A 13534-nucleotide genomic window follows, 5' to 3' on the forward strand; every position below is an offset into this window, starting at 1 on the left:
TCATAATGGCCAAAAGCTCGAAATAATTCAAATGTCCATCAACTGATGAACGGATAAGCAAATTGTGGTCTATCCATCCAATGGAATACCATTCGGCAACAAAAAAGAACAAACTATGATACGTGGATAAACCTTAAAATATTATGCTTGGTGAAAGAAGCCAGACACAGGAGATCACATATTGTATGTTTCCATTTATATGAGGTATCCAAAAAGAGTAAATTTATCGTCAGAAATAGATTGGTGGTTGCGTGTAATTAGAGGCAGACATAGAGGACTGACTACAAATGGGCTTGTGGGAATTTGGGGGGGGGGTGTGTGATAAAAATTTCCCAAATTGCGTTGTGATGATGGTTTCACAATTCCATAAATTTGCTAAAAATCACAGAATTCTGCACTTAAAATGGGTGAATTTTGTCATTGCAGTATACCTCTATAAAGCTGTTTTTCTTTTCTTTTTTTTCTTTTCTAAGTGTATACATTTTTTCTTTATTCTTTAATTTCCCAAAATGTTGTAGAAAAGATCTGACTCAGCTTGGCCTCTTGGCATATATACTACGTCCCGTCCCCGGTTGTGGAATAAGTGTTTGCACAGTTTTAGTATTCACCGAGATAGTATTGTGTATTGAAATAGATATGTTTAGCTAATATTTAAATACTACCTAGTTAACTCTTAATATCAAACAATGTTAGCCTTTAATTTTTTGATAGCTTGTAAAACATTTTTCCTAGCGTGTTTTGGAGTTGGGAACTCCTTTGCTTCTCACTTGAACCTCTGTGATAGAATGGGTAAATAAATATGTGACCGTGTGTGTGTGTGTGTGTGTGTGTGTGTGGTGTGTATGTATATGTATATGTATGTGCACTGATTGCAAGCTGCAGGGAGCAGGGGTGGGGATCTACCATAGTCACTGGCTTTGTAGCAAGTGGTAGCATTCACTTTACTGTCAGGATAAAAAAAATAAAAAGGACCATGAGAATCTAACCATCTCTTTAGTCTGTCAGCATATGAAATATCATTGGGGTGGCTCAGGTGGCTATCAGGATATATCCAGTGGCCAGAATTTGGAAGAGGGCATGGCTGTTACCCAAACCAGGTCCTGTAGAAATGAAGGGAGGTCTCAGAGGTACAGTGGAGGGATGAGGTGGGCAGAAGGTTGAATTGCTAAACTTGGGGAGGGAGTTCGAACAACTTTACTGATTCAGGAGAACACTGAGAATCAGAGAGCTGGCCTGAATTGGACAGCCGCAGAGATAAGGCTGGGAAGAAGAGGGCTGCCACCAGTACCCGGCATGGGGTAGCTCCGCAAAAAGCCAGAACATCCCGAGGCTTGCTGCCACCTACTAGCTCCCTTAAGGGTCAGCTGCTGATAAAGCCTCGTGTGGTATGTGACGTGGGTGAGGCAGGGTCTCAGGGAGTCACCAGATTGAGAAGATTTGTGTTCACCAGGTTAATGTAGATTCTGGTTTGGTGTCAGTGCTGAGCCAGGAGCTACTCAGGAAAAGTCTTGGAGCACATCAAGGCCAGTCATCACCTGCCTGTAGTTTTCCAAGAAAGAGTACAATTCGGGCAGGGCTGGCTGCTCCTGGAGAAAGTGCCTCCAGCGTTGGGGGAGTTGCGTATGGCGGGGTCCCAGTGAGTCAGCAGGGCTCACCAGGCCAATCAGATTCAGATTTGGCCATAAGTGTAGGGGGCAGGCTCAACACATTAAAGTTGGCGGCCACAGGGGAAATGGTGACTGTCCTCCAGCCCTGGCCTCAAAGCCACACACCTCAGTCTGCTCCTCGTATGCCTCTGATGCCCCTCGAGTCACCATCCCTCTGCTGGAGCCCAAGCTGAGTGCCTGCCAACAAGTGAGTGTGTGCATAGGCCCTTTAAGAGTATGTCTGGGCTTCCTGAAGCCTCCCATCCCACTCGGATGGTTGGAATTCCCACTGTTTGTCACAGCCAGATGTTGTGGGGGCTCCTCTTCCTTGCTGGGGAGCCTAGAATGGGACGGGGTCCTTCGCTCCTCCAGGGGGAAGCTCCATGGTTGAGGTATCCCTCTATTTTCAGCCACCACATGGAGGTTTGGGACCAGGCCATTTCGCGTCTCTGCCCCTCCTGCCATTCTTGATGTGGTTTCTTTGTATCCTTAGTTACAAAACTTCTGTTCAGCCAGACTTCAGATGGTTCTCTTCTCCAGGTTGATTGTTCTATAATTTAGTTCTGATGTTAATGTGTTCACAGAAGGAAGCAGGCATGGTGTGTTTCTACTCCGCCATCTTGGATCTCCAAAACAAGGCAGATTTTTAATCAGATGCTTAAAATGCTTACCTTTGGGGGTCTCTATAAACTATAGTTAAAAAAAATTGGGGACACCAGTTGTCTAATTGTGGATTTTTGTGTGAACAGCTGTGACTGGGGAGAAGTACTTTTGGAGGCCTTGGAAGGGAGAACACAGGTTCTGCTGTCTTAAAGCCCCTGACTCCCCCCTTTCCTGTTCCTTTGAGTCTTTACAGTGTTTGTTTTAAGCATAGCTGAGGTGAGTGGAGGCAGGTGCGTCAGGAGACAGGTGAGCTTTATCAGAGTAAATATACACTTATTTTGGGAGCAGTTTGACTAGAAGCCTGAATTGGCCTGTTAACATTGATGGCGTCGCTACATAGAGCCTCTGGTATTGATTGTACTGCATAGCTCGTTAATCACGGAAGCCAAGCCATCCTTCCCCAACACTTAAGACTTTTTTTTCCTTTGTATAGCTAGTGGTGAGCTTAATATATTTTTCCTGTTATCAGCTAAATCCTTGAAATTGAGGAACGCCTGAAAAATAACTTTGCTTATTAATTCTTTCACATATCCAAAACTGTACAAACTGCAGGCATGAGAAAGATAAATTATTAAATATTGCTAATCAAATCACTGACTTATGTATGAGGAAATTAAACCTAATTGCTATTAGTTTAAATAACTGCTATTAAATGAGCTACTGATGTTATTTCACAGACATACAGACCCCCTTAAAACTAAAAACTAAAACTGACTCAAATTTGCTCACAGTCTGCTTTTTTATTTGTACATTGTCATTTGCTTCTCACAATGACCTTTGAGGGTAGATAGTAGTATGATTCTTGTTTTAAAAATTGCAGGAACTCATACTTTTAAAAGAAGTTAAATTATTGTCTTGGTCAGGTAAAATAGCCAGAAAGTGTACAGTGGAGTTAAGGCTCAAATCCAGGTATTTTGACTCCAGATCCTGGACCCAAGTCACTGTCACCTGCTCCCTTTCTGTCTGCAGCTTCCAGTTTGTGGACTCTTGTAGTTACATTTTAAAAACACGGTGTATGAGTGGCCTTCACGTGTGGCCCTGAAATCCCCGGTGGTCCCCAAGGTCTTTTCAAGGGATCCTTGAGGTCAGAATTATTTTATTGGCCTTTTCCATGCTCATTCTCTTGTAAGAATATATGGGGATGTGTTCCAGAGGCTACATGATGGTAACACATTAAACGCAGAAGCAGGTAACTAGAGTCCAGCTGTCCTCTATTAAGCTATACCGTAAAGAGATTCGCAAAAATGTAAATCAGTGCCATTTGTCTCACTAAATTTTTTTGGGGGGTTCTAGAAATAGTTGTTTTTAAACAAAATGTTAATATGTATTGGGTTTAACATTTTTAATCTCAGTTTTTATATCTGAAACAATAAATATGCATAGACTTAGTCTAATAAGTAAAAGCTCTTTGGGGTCCTCAGTAAGTTCTCTAAGTGCAAAGGGGTTTTGAGACCAAGGAGTTGGAGAGCTGCTGGTTGACGTGATGCCTGCGTCACTGAGGCAGCACCTCTGTTACTTTCCCTTTCCCAAAAGTGTGTGTATTTTCCTGCATAACCTGTAATTATGTGTTTGTGACAGTTGAAAAGTGTTAGCAATTAAACGGCTTTAAGAGGTTGAAGAACAATGCAACAATCTCAAGTACTGAAGTAGGATTCTCAAGGCAGTAAATACGCAGCCAGTCAGTGACTTGCAGGGGCCTCTAGAACCTGGGGACAGAGCCCCCTGGAATTAAATGCAGGGACTGTTGTAAGATGTGGCTCTTTCTGACCTAGTGGGGTGAGGGTGACAAATCTGTTAGCTGACAGTTAAATATATAACTTTGCAATAAAGATAGTTTCCAGTTGCTACTCATGAACACGTTTGTGACCAACAGGTATCCAAATACTGTAACAGCACATTGAAGCAGATGGCATGACAAATTCAGTGAATCCGGGTTTCCAGGGGTTATTGAACGATTGGGGAGCCATACCAAGAGTTCTGCAGATTTCTGATTTAATCGTTTTTTTCTGTTTTCATCTCCTTTACTTTTACTCTCAAACTCCTGTATTCTTTCCATGTTTTAAGTGTTAAATAATTTGAATTAAGGGATTGTGTTTGAGGTTAAGAAATCGTACTATGGCAGTTTTATGGCAGGTGGAAGGATAGAAACGATTCAGCAGGTGTGTGTGTGTTCAGAGACGAACATCAAGCACGTTAGTTAAATCAGTTCAGTTTGTGCTGTTGGAAACATGGCAGGCACTGAAGTTTTCCCCAGATTTTCCAGCCACGGTGAGTGCTCTGGGGGCTCTGGCTGCTCCATCTGCAAGGAGGGCTGAAAGAATCACGGTTTCAGGTTCACTAACCCATTCCCCACCGCTGCCGAGTACCTGATGAAAAACTTGAAAGTATTGATTGACTTACTAACCAAATTAAGAATAGCAGATCATTATCAACCAGATGTACTTTTAGGAAAATAGCTTCTTATCTGCCTTTACTTGGATTGTCTTCCATTTTTTAAATCTTTTTTTATTATTTTTTAATTAGGTCAGTGAGGGCCCCACATGGGGAGAAAAGGAAATCATTCATATTTTATCAGAAAATACATTGGAAAGAAAAGGAATACAACAAACAAGTTTTAAGGAAAAAAAATTTATTTAAACCATGCATTGAAATACTTTGTTTTTTATGTTGCTGTATTTATTTACTCACTTGGATATACTAGGGAAATGCAAAAAGTGAGTTTATTTAAATGTGTTTGACTAGCTAATTTTCTTACAGTAACATAAAAATAGCATTGGCCTGAGGGCTGGGAGGCCAGTTTGTGAGTCGGTTTAATACTCCATAGTTTCATGAGCATTGTATTGTTTAATTGACTCCTGGATTTTAGGTTTCCTCGTCTGTGACATGATGAGGGTCAGAGTAGATAGTTATATGGCTTATTCTTTCCTAAGTAGTTATAAGGCAGCCCCTATCTATATAAAGTGCTGTGCAGATAGGGAAGACATCTGACTTTCCCATGAATTGAGAGATGGGAATGATGCTGATGGTAGGACTCATTGGTCATGAATGGACTCACAGGAGGCAAACCCGTGAAGTAAGTGGAAGCAGGTTATTCAATGGGAGGTCCAGGGAATGAGAGAAATGAAGAAAACTGGAAACTGAGATGGTTAATTACAGTTTTAAACTATTTCAAGCTGGTACAACAAGTAGGATTGATTTCTATTTAGGGTTAACAGAATATATTGGTTATTTATTTATTTACTGAGGATATACTTAGTCCATACTTACTATGTCCTTCATAAACACATTTTTAAATGAATGAATGCATACACACATTAGATTTAATGACCTAGAATAATGCACTGAACTGAAATCATGGAAGAATTTAGATTCATTTCAAAGTCATCTTTGAACTTGGAGGTTTTCTGACATTTGACATGCCCAACCTTACACATCATGAACTGACAGCTTTTCTCTGTGTCCGTGTCACTGTGGTGGGTGCTCTCCTGCATGATTATTTTTAAAGACAGAGAGCTGCATTCCTACGAGCTTTTTAAAAGATGGTTTCTGTAAAATTCCATAATATGTAGAAATTTATTTCTTATTACGTACCATGTTTCCCCGAAAATAAGACCTAACCGGAAAATAAGCCTTAGCATGATTTTTCAGGATGACATCCCCTGAACTAAAGCCCTAATGTGTCTTTTGGAGCAAAAATTAATATAAGACCCAGTCTTATTTTCGGGGAAACACGGTAGTTAAAGCAGTCTAGTTTCTGAGACAGGTGATTATGTTCAACATAGTGGAACAGAAAAACATAGTGTGATATTTATTTGTCCTGTAAAATTGCCTACTGGCAGATTTTAAAACAAGTTGAAAAAAATCTTATTTCTCTTTTCTCATTCTTTTGTTTGGTCAATGTTTTTACAAGTAAAAAGTTTTACAGGGTGTGACTGCAGAAGATGATGGCAACAAAGAAGAAATTTGAAAATGTTAGGACTTGCTAACCTGAGTATAATAAAAGTACAATAGATTAATTATTAAGATTTTTAATATAAAGAACAAAATGACAACTGTTCATGTTTGTGTGTCTACTTTTTCATAGGCAGAGAATCCCCCTAATGGACCAGATTGTGGTTATGGCTCCTTTCACCAGCAGTATTGGCTCGATGGAAAGATCATTGCTGTGGGGGTGGTTGACATCCTTCCTCACTGTGTATCATCTGTATATTTGTACTACGATCCAGATTATTCGTTTCTGTCTTTGGGTGTCTACTCTGCACTACGGTAAGCCTGCTTTGGACAGTTGTAATGGGTCATATAGAACTTGCAGTAGTTCCTCATTTGATTGTATTTCATTATATAACAGTAGACATCCTATTTGATAATTTGTTGCTATTGTAGTAATCTTACTTTGGTACTTAGACATACCACTTTTAGAACTGAGGCCAATGTCTGATGGTAATTCCCCAGCTTTTTAAGGTATCGATCTAGTCTAGTGTATGAAAAGTCATTTTATGTATTGGATGCTTTTGTTATTTAGTTTATGCATTTGTTTAAGCTCACCTGTCAGTACCACTTAATGTTCCTTAAATGTTATTTATATTATTTCTTGTCATCACAGTTGTATATATTTTTTTCATAAAGGGTAAATGAATCTGGTAAAAATAAATTAAAGCGTTGTGAGTCTGTTGGAAGAAATAAGCAGTTATATAAAGTACATAGTATAGAACAGAACTGGGGAGTCCCTGACTCTGCTTGACTCTATGACCTAATCAAAAGATGATTTCTCTTTTATGTCCATAGCTGCAAAAACATGCAACACAGCACAAATATGTGTAGGTGCATTATCCTGATTGTAAAGAGATTGGGGTCTTATTTCATAAAAATACTTGTTTCTATTTTTATTCCTGCTTGTTTGTGTGTCTATGTGTTAGAAGAGGGGAAGGAGGATTGAGAATAATTTTTCTATTTGGGAGCTGAAGTCTCTCTTTTTCTCCCGCTCTGTCATTGTGTCAATTTTTCTGTTTACTTTTCCCAGTCTCTCTGGTGGTCATGTTTTCACATCATGGTAAAATATACTTTGAGATTATTTTATTTGTTTTGTATATGGCTATTTTTGAATTATAGAAGTTGCAGAGTATAAAAAATATTCATGACTCTTGGTGGTATCACTGAAATCGGAACTGATAATTTGAAGCATTCACATTTTTGTAGCTTTAGAAGTGTATTCTATTTATTTCAGAAAAGATTTTCTTTGTACCAAAATCAGTTAGTACTTCGAAATTTTTCCCATTTTCTTATTTTATTTTTGTATTATCACTTTATAGTGTGTAACTATGGATTTGTCTAGACTTCTCAGATAAATATTCAGAATATTTATTCCTATATAATAAATCCCATCCTATGTATGAAATGTCATTTCATGTCTCAATAACTAAGAGACATAGAAATCCTACTGCATTTGAGATAGTAAATAATCCCCAGCAAAATTAGAAGGAGCTCTGCTTATTGTTTGGTATGTCTTTTGAAAATTCTAGAGCTGGAGGGCTTTGAGGGAGTAGTAGAGGAGCCTAAGAGCCTGAAAAAGTGGGTAGTTGCCACCACGCTGCAGCCTTGTCACTCACTGCCTTTCAGTGCTCTTGAGACTGTGAGTTCCTGAGCTTATAGAAGAGGAAAGGCAGCCAAGAGAGCAACAGAGCAAACTGGGGAGAGGAGGTTACAAGTTGCCAGTTCCATTACTGATTGTGATGTAGTTCAGTGAAACCTGTTCAAGTAGTTTTCCCTCCATTTCTTCAGTTTCTTAAACAATTATCTAATAAATATAGATGTTTACATTTTAATCTATAATCAGTATAGATTTTTATATAATCTAGTTTGCAGGTTAAAAAAAGGTTTGAATTAGATAAATTGGAGATGTTGAGCATGGCATTTATTTCCCCTTTTTCTGAAAGATGAATTTTAGAAATGTAATTTGTTTAGCAGATATTTACTTGAGCCCAATCTATGTGTCCTGGCACCATTCATAGAAGTAAATATGACAGACAGGGTTTGCCGCATTGTCAAAACAGACAGTAAATTAGAAAACCTACAACATAATTTTAGGTACTCAGTTGTGCTGTGACAAAAATAAAATCATGGTAGGAATGAGGTGGTCAGGAAAGACCTCTCCGAACGGGTGACGTTTGAGGAGTCAGCTATGTAAAGACCTGAGGGTAGATGTCTAGGTAAAGGGGAAGCAAGTCTGATGCCCAGAGGTGGTTGGAATAGAGAGAAGGAAGGTCTTATGGGCTAGGATATGGGGTAGGATGTGGGTAGTGTTATATAAGGAGGGCAGCAAGGTGGGTGGCGTTGGTGAGCGGGGGCAGATGGAGCAGGGCTTGGAGGTCATGTGTGGTAGGGAGATTGGGTTTTATCTAAGTGATAGCATCCCGGTGTGAGGGTAAAGCCTGTGGTGAGGTGACCTGATCTGATCAATGAATAACAACAAGAAGCCATATTAAATACATCTCTTTAATTTTATGCTATTTGAATTTTGGATCAACTACTATGCCCAAGTAAGTATAAAACCTGAACTTAGATGCATTTGCTCAAAATAATTTAGAGTTTTTTGGAGTCTGTTCAGTAAAAATCATCTTACAGTATTTTTAAAATAGTTTTTCTTTCAACACTTGGAATTTTTTATAGTTTAGTATTAAATTTTATCAAATATTTGTCACCAAATTATATAGTACTTTGAATATTGGAACTAGATTTAACTGTATCTTCATATGTATTCTTCTTTGGCAGAGAAATTGCTTTCACTAGGCAACTTCATGAAAAAGCACCTCAACTCAGCTATTATTATATGGGTTTCTACATTCATTCATGTCCCAAGATGAAATATAAGGTAAAGTTGATTTCACACATATGTCTGCTATAGATGCAAGTTATAAAAATTAGTACTTTCATAATTTCATGTTTAACTTGCTTGTACATCTCTGATGTAAATTATGAATTATTTTTAAATGTGTCTTAAACTTGTTCATTGCCTTGAATTGTGCCTGACACATAGGCACTTAATATTTGTTTAATGTAGGTTCATCTGCAGTAATTAACTGAATATATAGGAATCTCAGCTGTTCTGGGTAAATTTACGGGTTTTTTTCAAATGAATTCTGAGAAAAATCAGTGCAGAAGTCAGGAAATTGGGGAAACATAATTCTCCCACAACAATTAATAATCAACATAGAAATGTTACTGGTTGAAGGAATCCACCAACATAAAGTTGAAAACAAGGAGAAAGTCGACATTGGCAGGAAAAGAAGTGTGGAGTCACAATCTAATCAGTTGGTCTTGTTTGTAGCTGTAGCCATGTTATGAGTGTGTTGTGGCCCTGTCTGCTATGAACAATGTAAATAATGTAAATATAATAAGTATTCTATTATAATGTAAATATAGTAAGTGTTAATCAGTTTATATACAGAGTATATGAGTAGTGTTCCAAAAAATAAGTTTTGGAAGCAAATCAAGTTTATAAGTTGTTAATTTCAACTTGTGCTTTCAACATGTGTAGTGCTAACCTGCTAAGAGATCCAAATATTAGCTTATTGAAAATAGTACCTACTAATGTTTGCTGACATTTTCCAGTGTTTTAATATTCCCTATAAGTGAAAGTACTTGATTTTTCTTATTAACCAATTTTTAAGACATCCATATTAATGAGTAAAGAGTATAAGAATATTGGAAGTATTTTAAGAAAATTTAGGATTTCAGGAATCCCAGTTTCTCATTTCCAAATCCCAAAAATTAATTCTGTTGGGAATTAAGAAACAGGATTAAAACCTATAAAATTAAGTTACAGCCCAGAGTGGAAAGGGAGGGGACTCGATTTAACCATTCAAGCAAAACTTAAAAATTTTCCAATATATTGTATTCAAATTATGTCATCTTGGGAGAGACAGTTCTGAAATTTTGTCATATAGTTAGTGATTTTGTCATAGTTGTGAGATAATGATAAAATATTTGAATATTAAATTAATTTTGTAAAGCCATTATTTTCCAGGCATGGTTGTTTGAACACTTTTGTGTCTTCAAGAACATGTTGATTTTAATTTTTATATTGTTTAAGAAAATTATTTTCATTGCATTATGTCTGAAGATAAGTCATTTTAGTATATATGCTGCCGAAGCGAGCACAAGATAAGTCATTTTAGGTAACTGAGGAGTAAAGATATTTTCATTTCAGTTAAGGATATTTTATTTTGAGCAAATGAGAACCCTCAGTTATGAAAGAATAGCACAAATGCTTATAAAAATGGGAATTTTCAATCAGAAAATGTGCTTTTCAAATTGTAAGATGGATGTTGGTCCAAGCGTAAATACTTCTCACTGCAAGTTGATTATCTAGAACTAGAGACCAACAAAAGGTAACTCATAGAAAATAAATTAACACACTGTTATAATAGCTCTTATTTTTAAGATTCAGTGAGGGTAAATTTAGCATATAACTACAATAATAGTTAAAATGTATCTTCCTTAGAGCATAACTAACTGTTTAAATCATTGATAATGGCATATTTTTGCCACAATGTAAAATATACATGGAAAATTTACAGAAGTGTTTTCTGTCTGGTATTAAAGAAAAAAGGAATGTATTTTAAAATAGCATTTTTAATAACTAAGAAGGAGCAGTGTCTTAAGTACGTGACGCACACTAGGTCCTGGGACTGCTATTGTGAGTGGGCAGCTGTGGGCTCTGCCCTAGTCCTGGGGGTGATGACAGGACAGCAGAGCAGGTCAAGTGCACCCGGGGACCCCTGACTGTACTTGAAACCAGGGTAGTGTTTCATTTGGGTCTTCTTGTGTACCTTTAGACAAGGTAAGTTACAATCTTCACAATAAAATGTATTCATTGTATGATACAGAGCAGATTATGTAACAGCAGGTCTGAGATACACACAGGAGCTGGTGTTACTGGCTCTTAGTGAGTAAGGAGCTGTGGTAAAGGGGTGCTGAGATGACGCGTCTGTGTGTGGGGAGGACCATGGTTGGCTAGATGAGTTCCCAGGTGTCCATTGTCACTTCCTCTGACTCTGTATGTGCGTGCTGTCCCATCCACCAGAGGTGGGTTCTGCTTCCCTTGCCCTGGGTGGGCTTGTCCTTGTGACTTGCACTGACTCACAGGGTGCAGGGAAGTAGCTGTCTGGAGCTTCAGGTCCAGGCCTTAAGAGGGCTGGCAGCTTTCACTTCCTCTGTCTTTGGAGCTGCCCATCACGTAAAAGGTCCAGTTACCCTGCTGGAGAGAGAGGCCACCTGGGAGTCCTGCAGCCGTCTTGGATGTTTCGGCCCCAGCCAAGCTGCTAGCTGAATGCAGCTGCGTGATTGAGCCCAGCGAAGGACCCCTACCTGAACTGTAGCCAACTCAGAATCATGAGGCTTATAAATTATTGTTGTGTCAAGCTACCTAGTTGTGGGGTGGCTTCTTTCTGAGAAATGGATGACCGAAACCCATGGTGATGGGATAGAACTCACTAGACGGAGATTTCCATGTAGATGGAAATCGTTCTGTGTTGAGCTCTGCAGACTCGTGTCCCGAGTTGAGCCGACCTGATCTGGGAAGTTTCCGATGGCTCATGGTGAGAGAATTTTGGCAAAGTCACTTCTTTTCCATATGCAGTCATACTTAGCGATGTGCCGTTTGGCTTAATGAGAATTCATCTTTATAAGGCATTTCATTTTATACCCTGACTTGATCCTACAAGACATTTCTTAACATGACGACAAAGTTTGATTTTGCTCGTCTTGCTAATGGTGAGCACTGCAAGGTGAAAATTGCCGTGTGGTCGTCTGTATAGTTCCATAGAAGGATGTGTTGCAATTAATTCTCCTCTCAAAGTGCTCAGTGGTTTGCTAGTTCATAGCAGTTATGTTCTTGTGCAGCATAGTCCCTAAAATGCATTTTTACTGAATTATTTTGGTTTTCCTATTTATCGTGTGGGTGTTTGTGTGTTAAATAAAGGCTGAATTACGTAAACATTACATAGTCAGGTATGTGGTCATGGTCTTAGATGTAAGGCACAGGATAGTCAAAAAGAATGTAATGAGAGCTGGAAAATCTTCATTCATGAAAGGAAATTACCTTGATATGTTTGCTATTGCTTTCATTAACTGTTACAATAATTGTGGCCACTTTAATTGGACTTGGTACTCACTATCAGTGCGGGGACTCAGGAGCGGCTGAAATGAATGGAAATTATACTTTCAACTTAGAAGTTTCTCCTTGGAGCAGTCATCCTGCTGGAGTGGGAAGGGGTGGTACGGTTTTCTGGCTGCCATCCTCGGGGCTGCTCGTCCTCTTGGTCTGCTCTTCTCACAGTTCCAAAGTGGTTGCTGCCCATTCGGGCATCACGGGCCCTCAGTAATGTCTAGAGTCAGGAAGTAATTGTCCTCTCCTGTGTCTCTTTCCTTAAATTATTTTTAATTGTAGTAAAATACACATAAAATTTACCATCTTCATTTCCAGAACTCTTTTCATCTTGCAAAACTGTAGCTCTGTACCCATTAAACAAAAGGTCCTCATCCCCCCACACAGTGCACACAGGTTCTTATTTTCCCACATTCTCACCAACACTGTATTTGCTGTTTTTTGTTTGTTTGTTTTGATGGTAGCTATTCCAGTGTGTGTGGAGTGGTCTGTACCTCTCTTTTTTTTTAAAATAAATCTTATTGGGGAATATTGGGAAACTGTTTTCTCCAGGGCCCATCAGCTCTAAGTCGTTGTCCTTCAGTCTAGTTGTGGAGGGCGCAGCTCAGCTCCAAGTCTAGTCGCCTTGTTCAATCTTAGTTGCAGGGGGCACCGCCCACCATCCCATGCAGGAATTGAACCAGCAACCTTGTTGTTGAGAGCTCCCCCTCTGACTGACTAAGCCATCTGGCCGCCCCTGTATCTCTTTCTAAGATCAAGGGAAACCTCACCAAGAAGCCTCGTAATCCACACCACTCATTTCATTTGTTGGAGTTGTGCCGCTTGTCTGTGCCTCAGCCAGTCACTGCCCAGGGGAATGGAATTGTCTTAGGGCAACGATGTATGATGTGTGATGGTGGAGTTGCTTCCTGGAGCACGTGGCACTGAAGAGGGTGAACACCTGAACAGGTTTTCCTTTTTTCATTCTGCTTGACAATTAGTATTTCTTTTTTTTTTAACTAAGCTGTTGGTTTATATTTGATACACATATTATATAGCTTAAGTACATATTAATGTAGTT

At 38.9% G+C, this 13534-nt stretch overlaps 2 protein-coding genes across 19 annotated transcripts in view; one reads left to right on the plus strand and one right to left on the minus strand.

The window, feature by feature from the left end:
* The window catches only part of LOC109458899 (uncharacterized), a 184317-nt gene that overhangs the window by 59183 nt on the left and 111600 nt on the right, over nucleotides 1-13534 (minus strand). The gene's annotated exons all lie outside the window — the stretch shown is intronic.
* The window catches only part of ATE1 (arginyltransferase 1), a 218032-nt gene that overhangs the window by 49390 nt on the left and 155108 nt on the right, over nucleotides 1-13534 (plus strand). For all 18 annotated transcript variants that reach the window (XR_012498369.1, XR_012498368.1, XR_012498370.1 and 15 more), the window contains 2 exons: nucleotides 6394-6575; nucleotides 9078-9177. Coding sequence is in view for 10 of the 18 variants with exons in the window: in XM_074338963.1 (XP_074195064.1) it covers nucleotides 6394-6575; nucleotides 9078-9177 (282 nt within the window). In the remaining 8 variants the exon portion in view is untranslated. The remainder of the gene's footprint in view (nucleotides 1-6393; nucleotides 6576-9077; nucleotides 9178-13534) is intronic.

The sequence above is a fragment of the Rhinolophus sinicus genome, linkage group LG07 (genome assembly GCF_036562045.2).
Source record: "Rhinolophus sinicus isolate RSC01 linkage group LG07, ASM3656204v1, whole genome shotgun sequence".
In the NCBI taxonomy this organism is placed as follows: domain Eukaryota; kingdom Metazoa; phylum Chordata; class Mammalia; order Chiroptera; family Rhinolophidae; genus Rhinolophus; species Rhinolophus sinicus.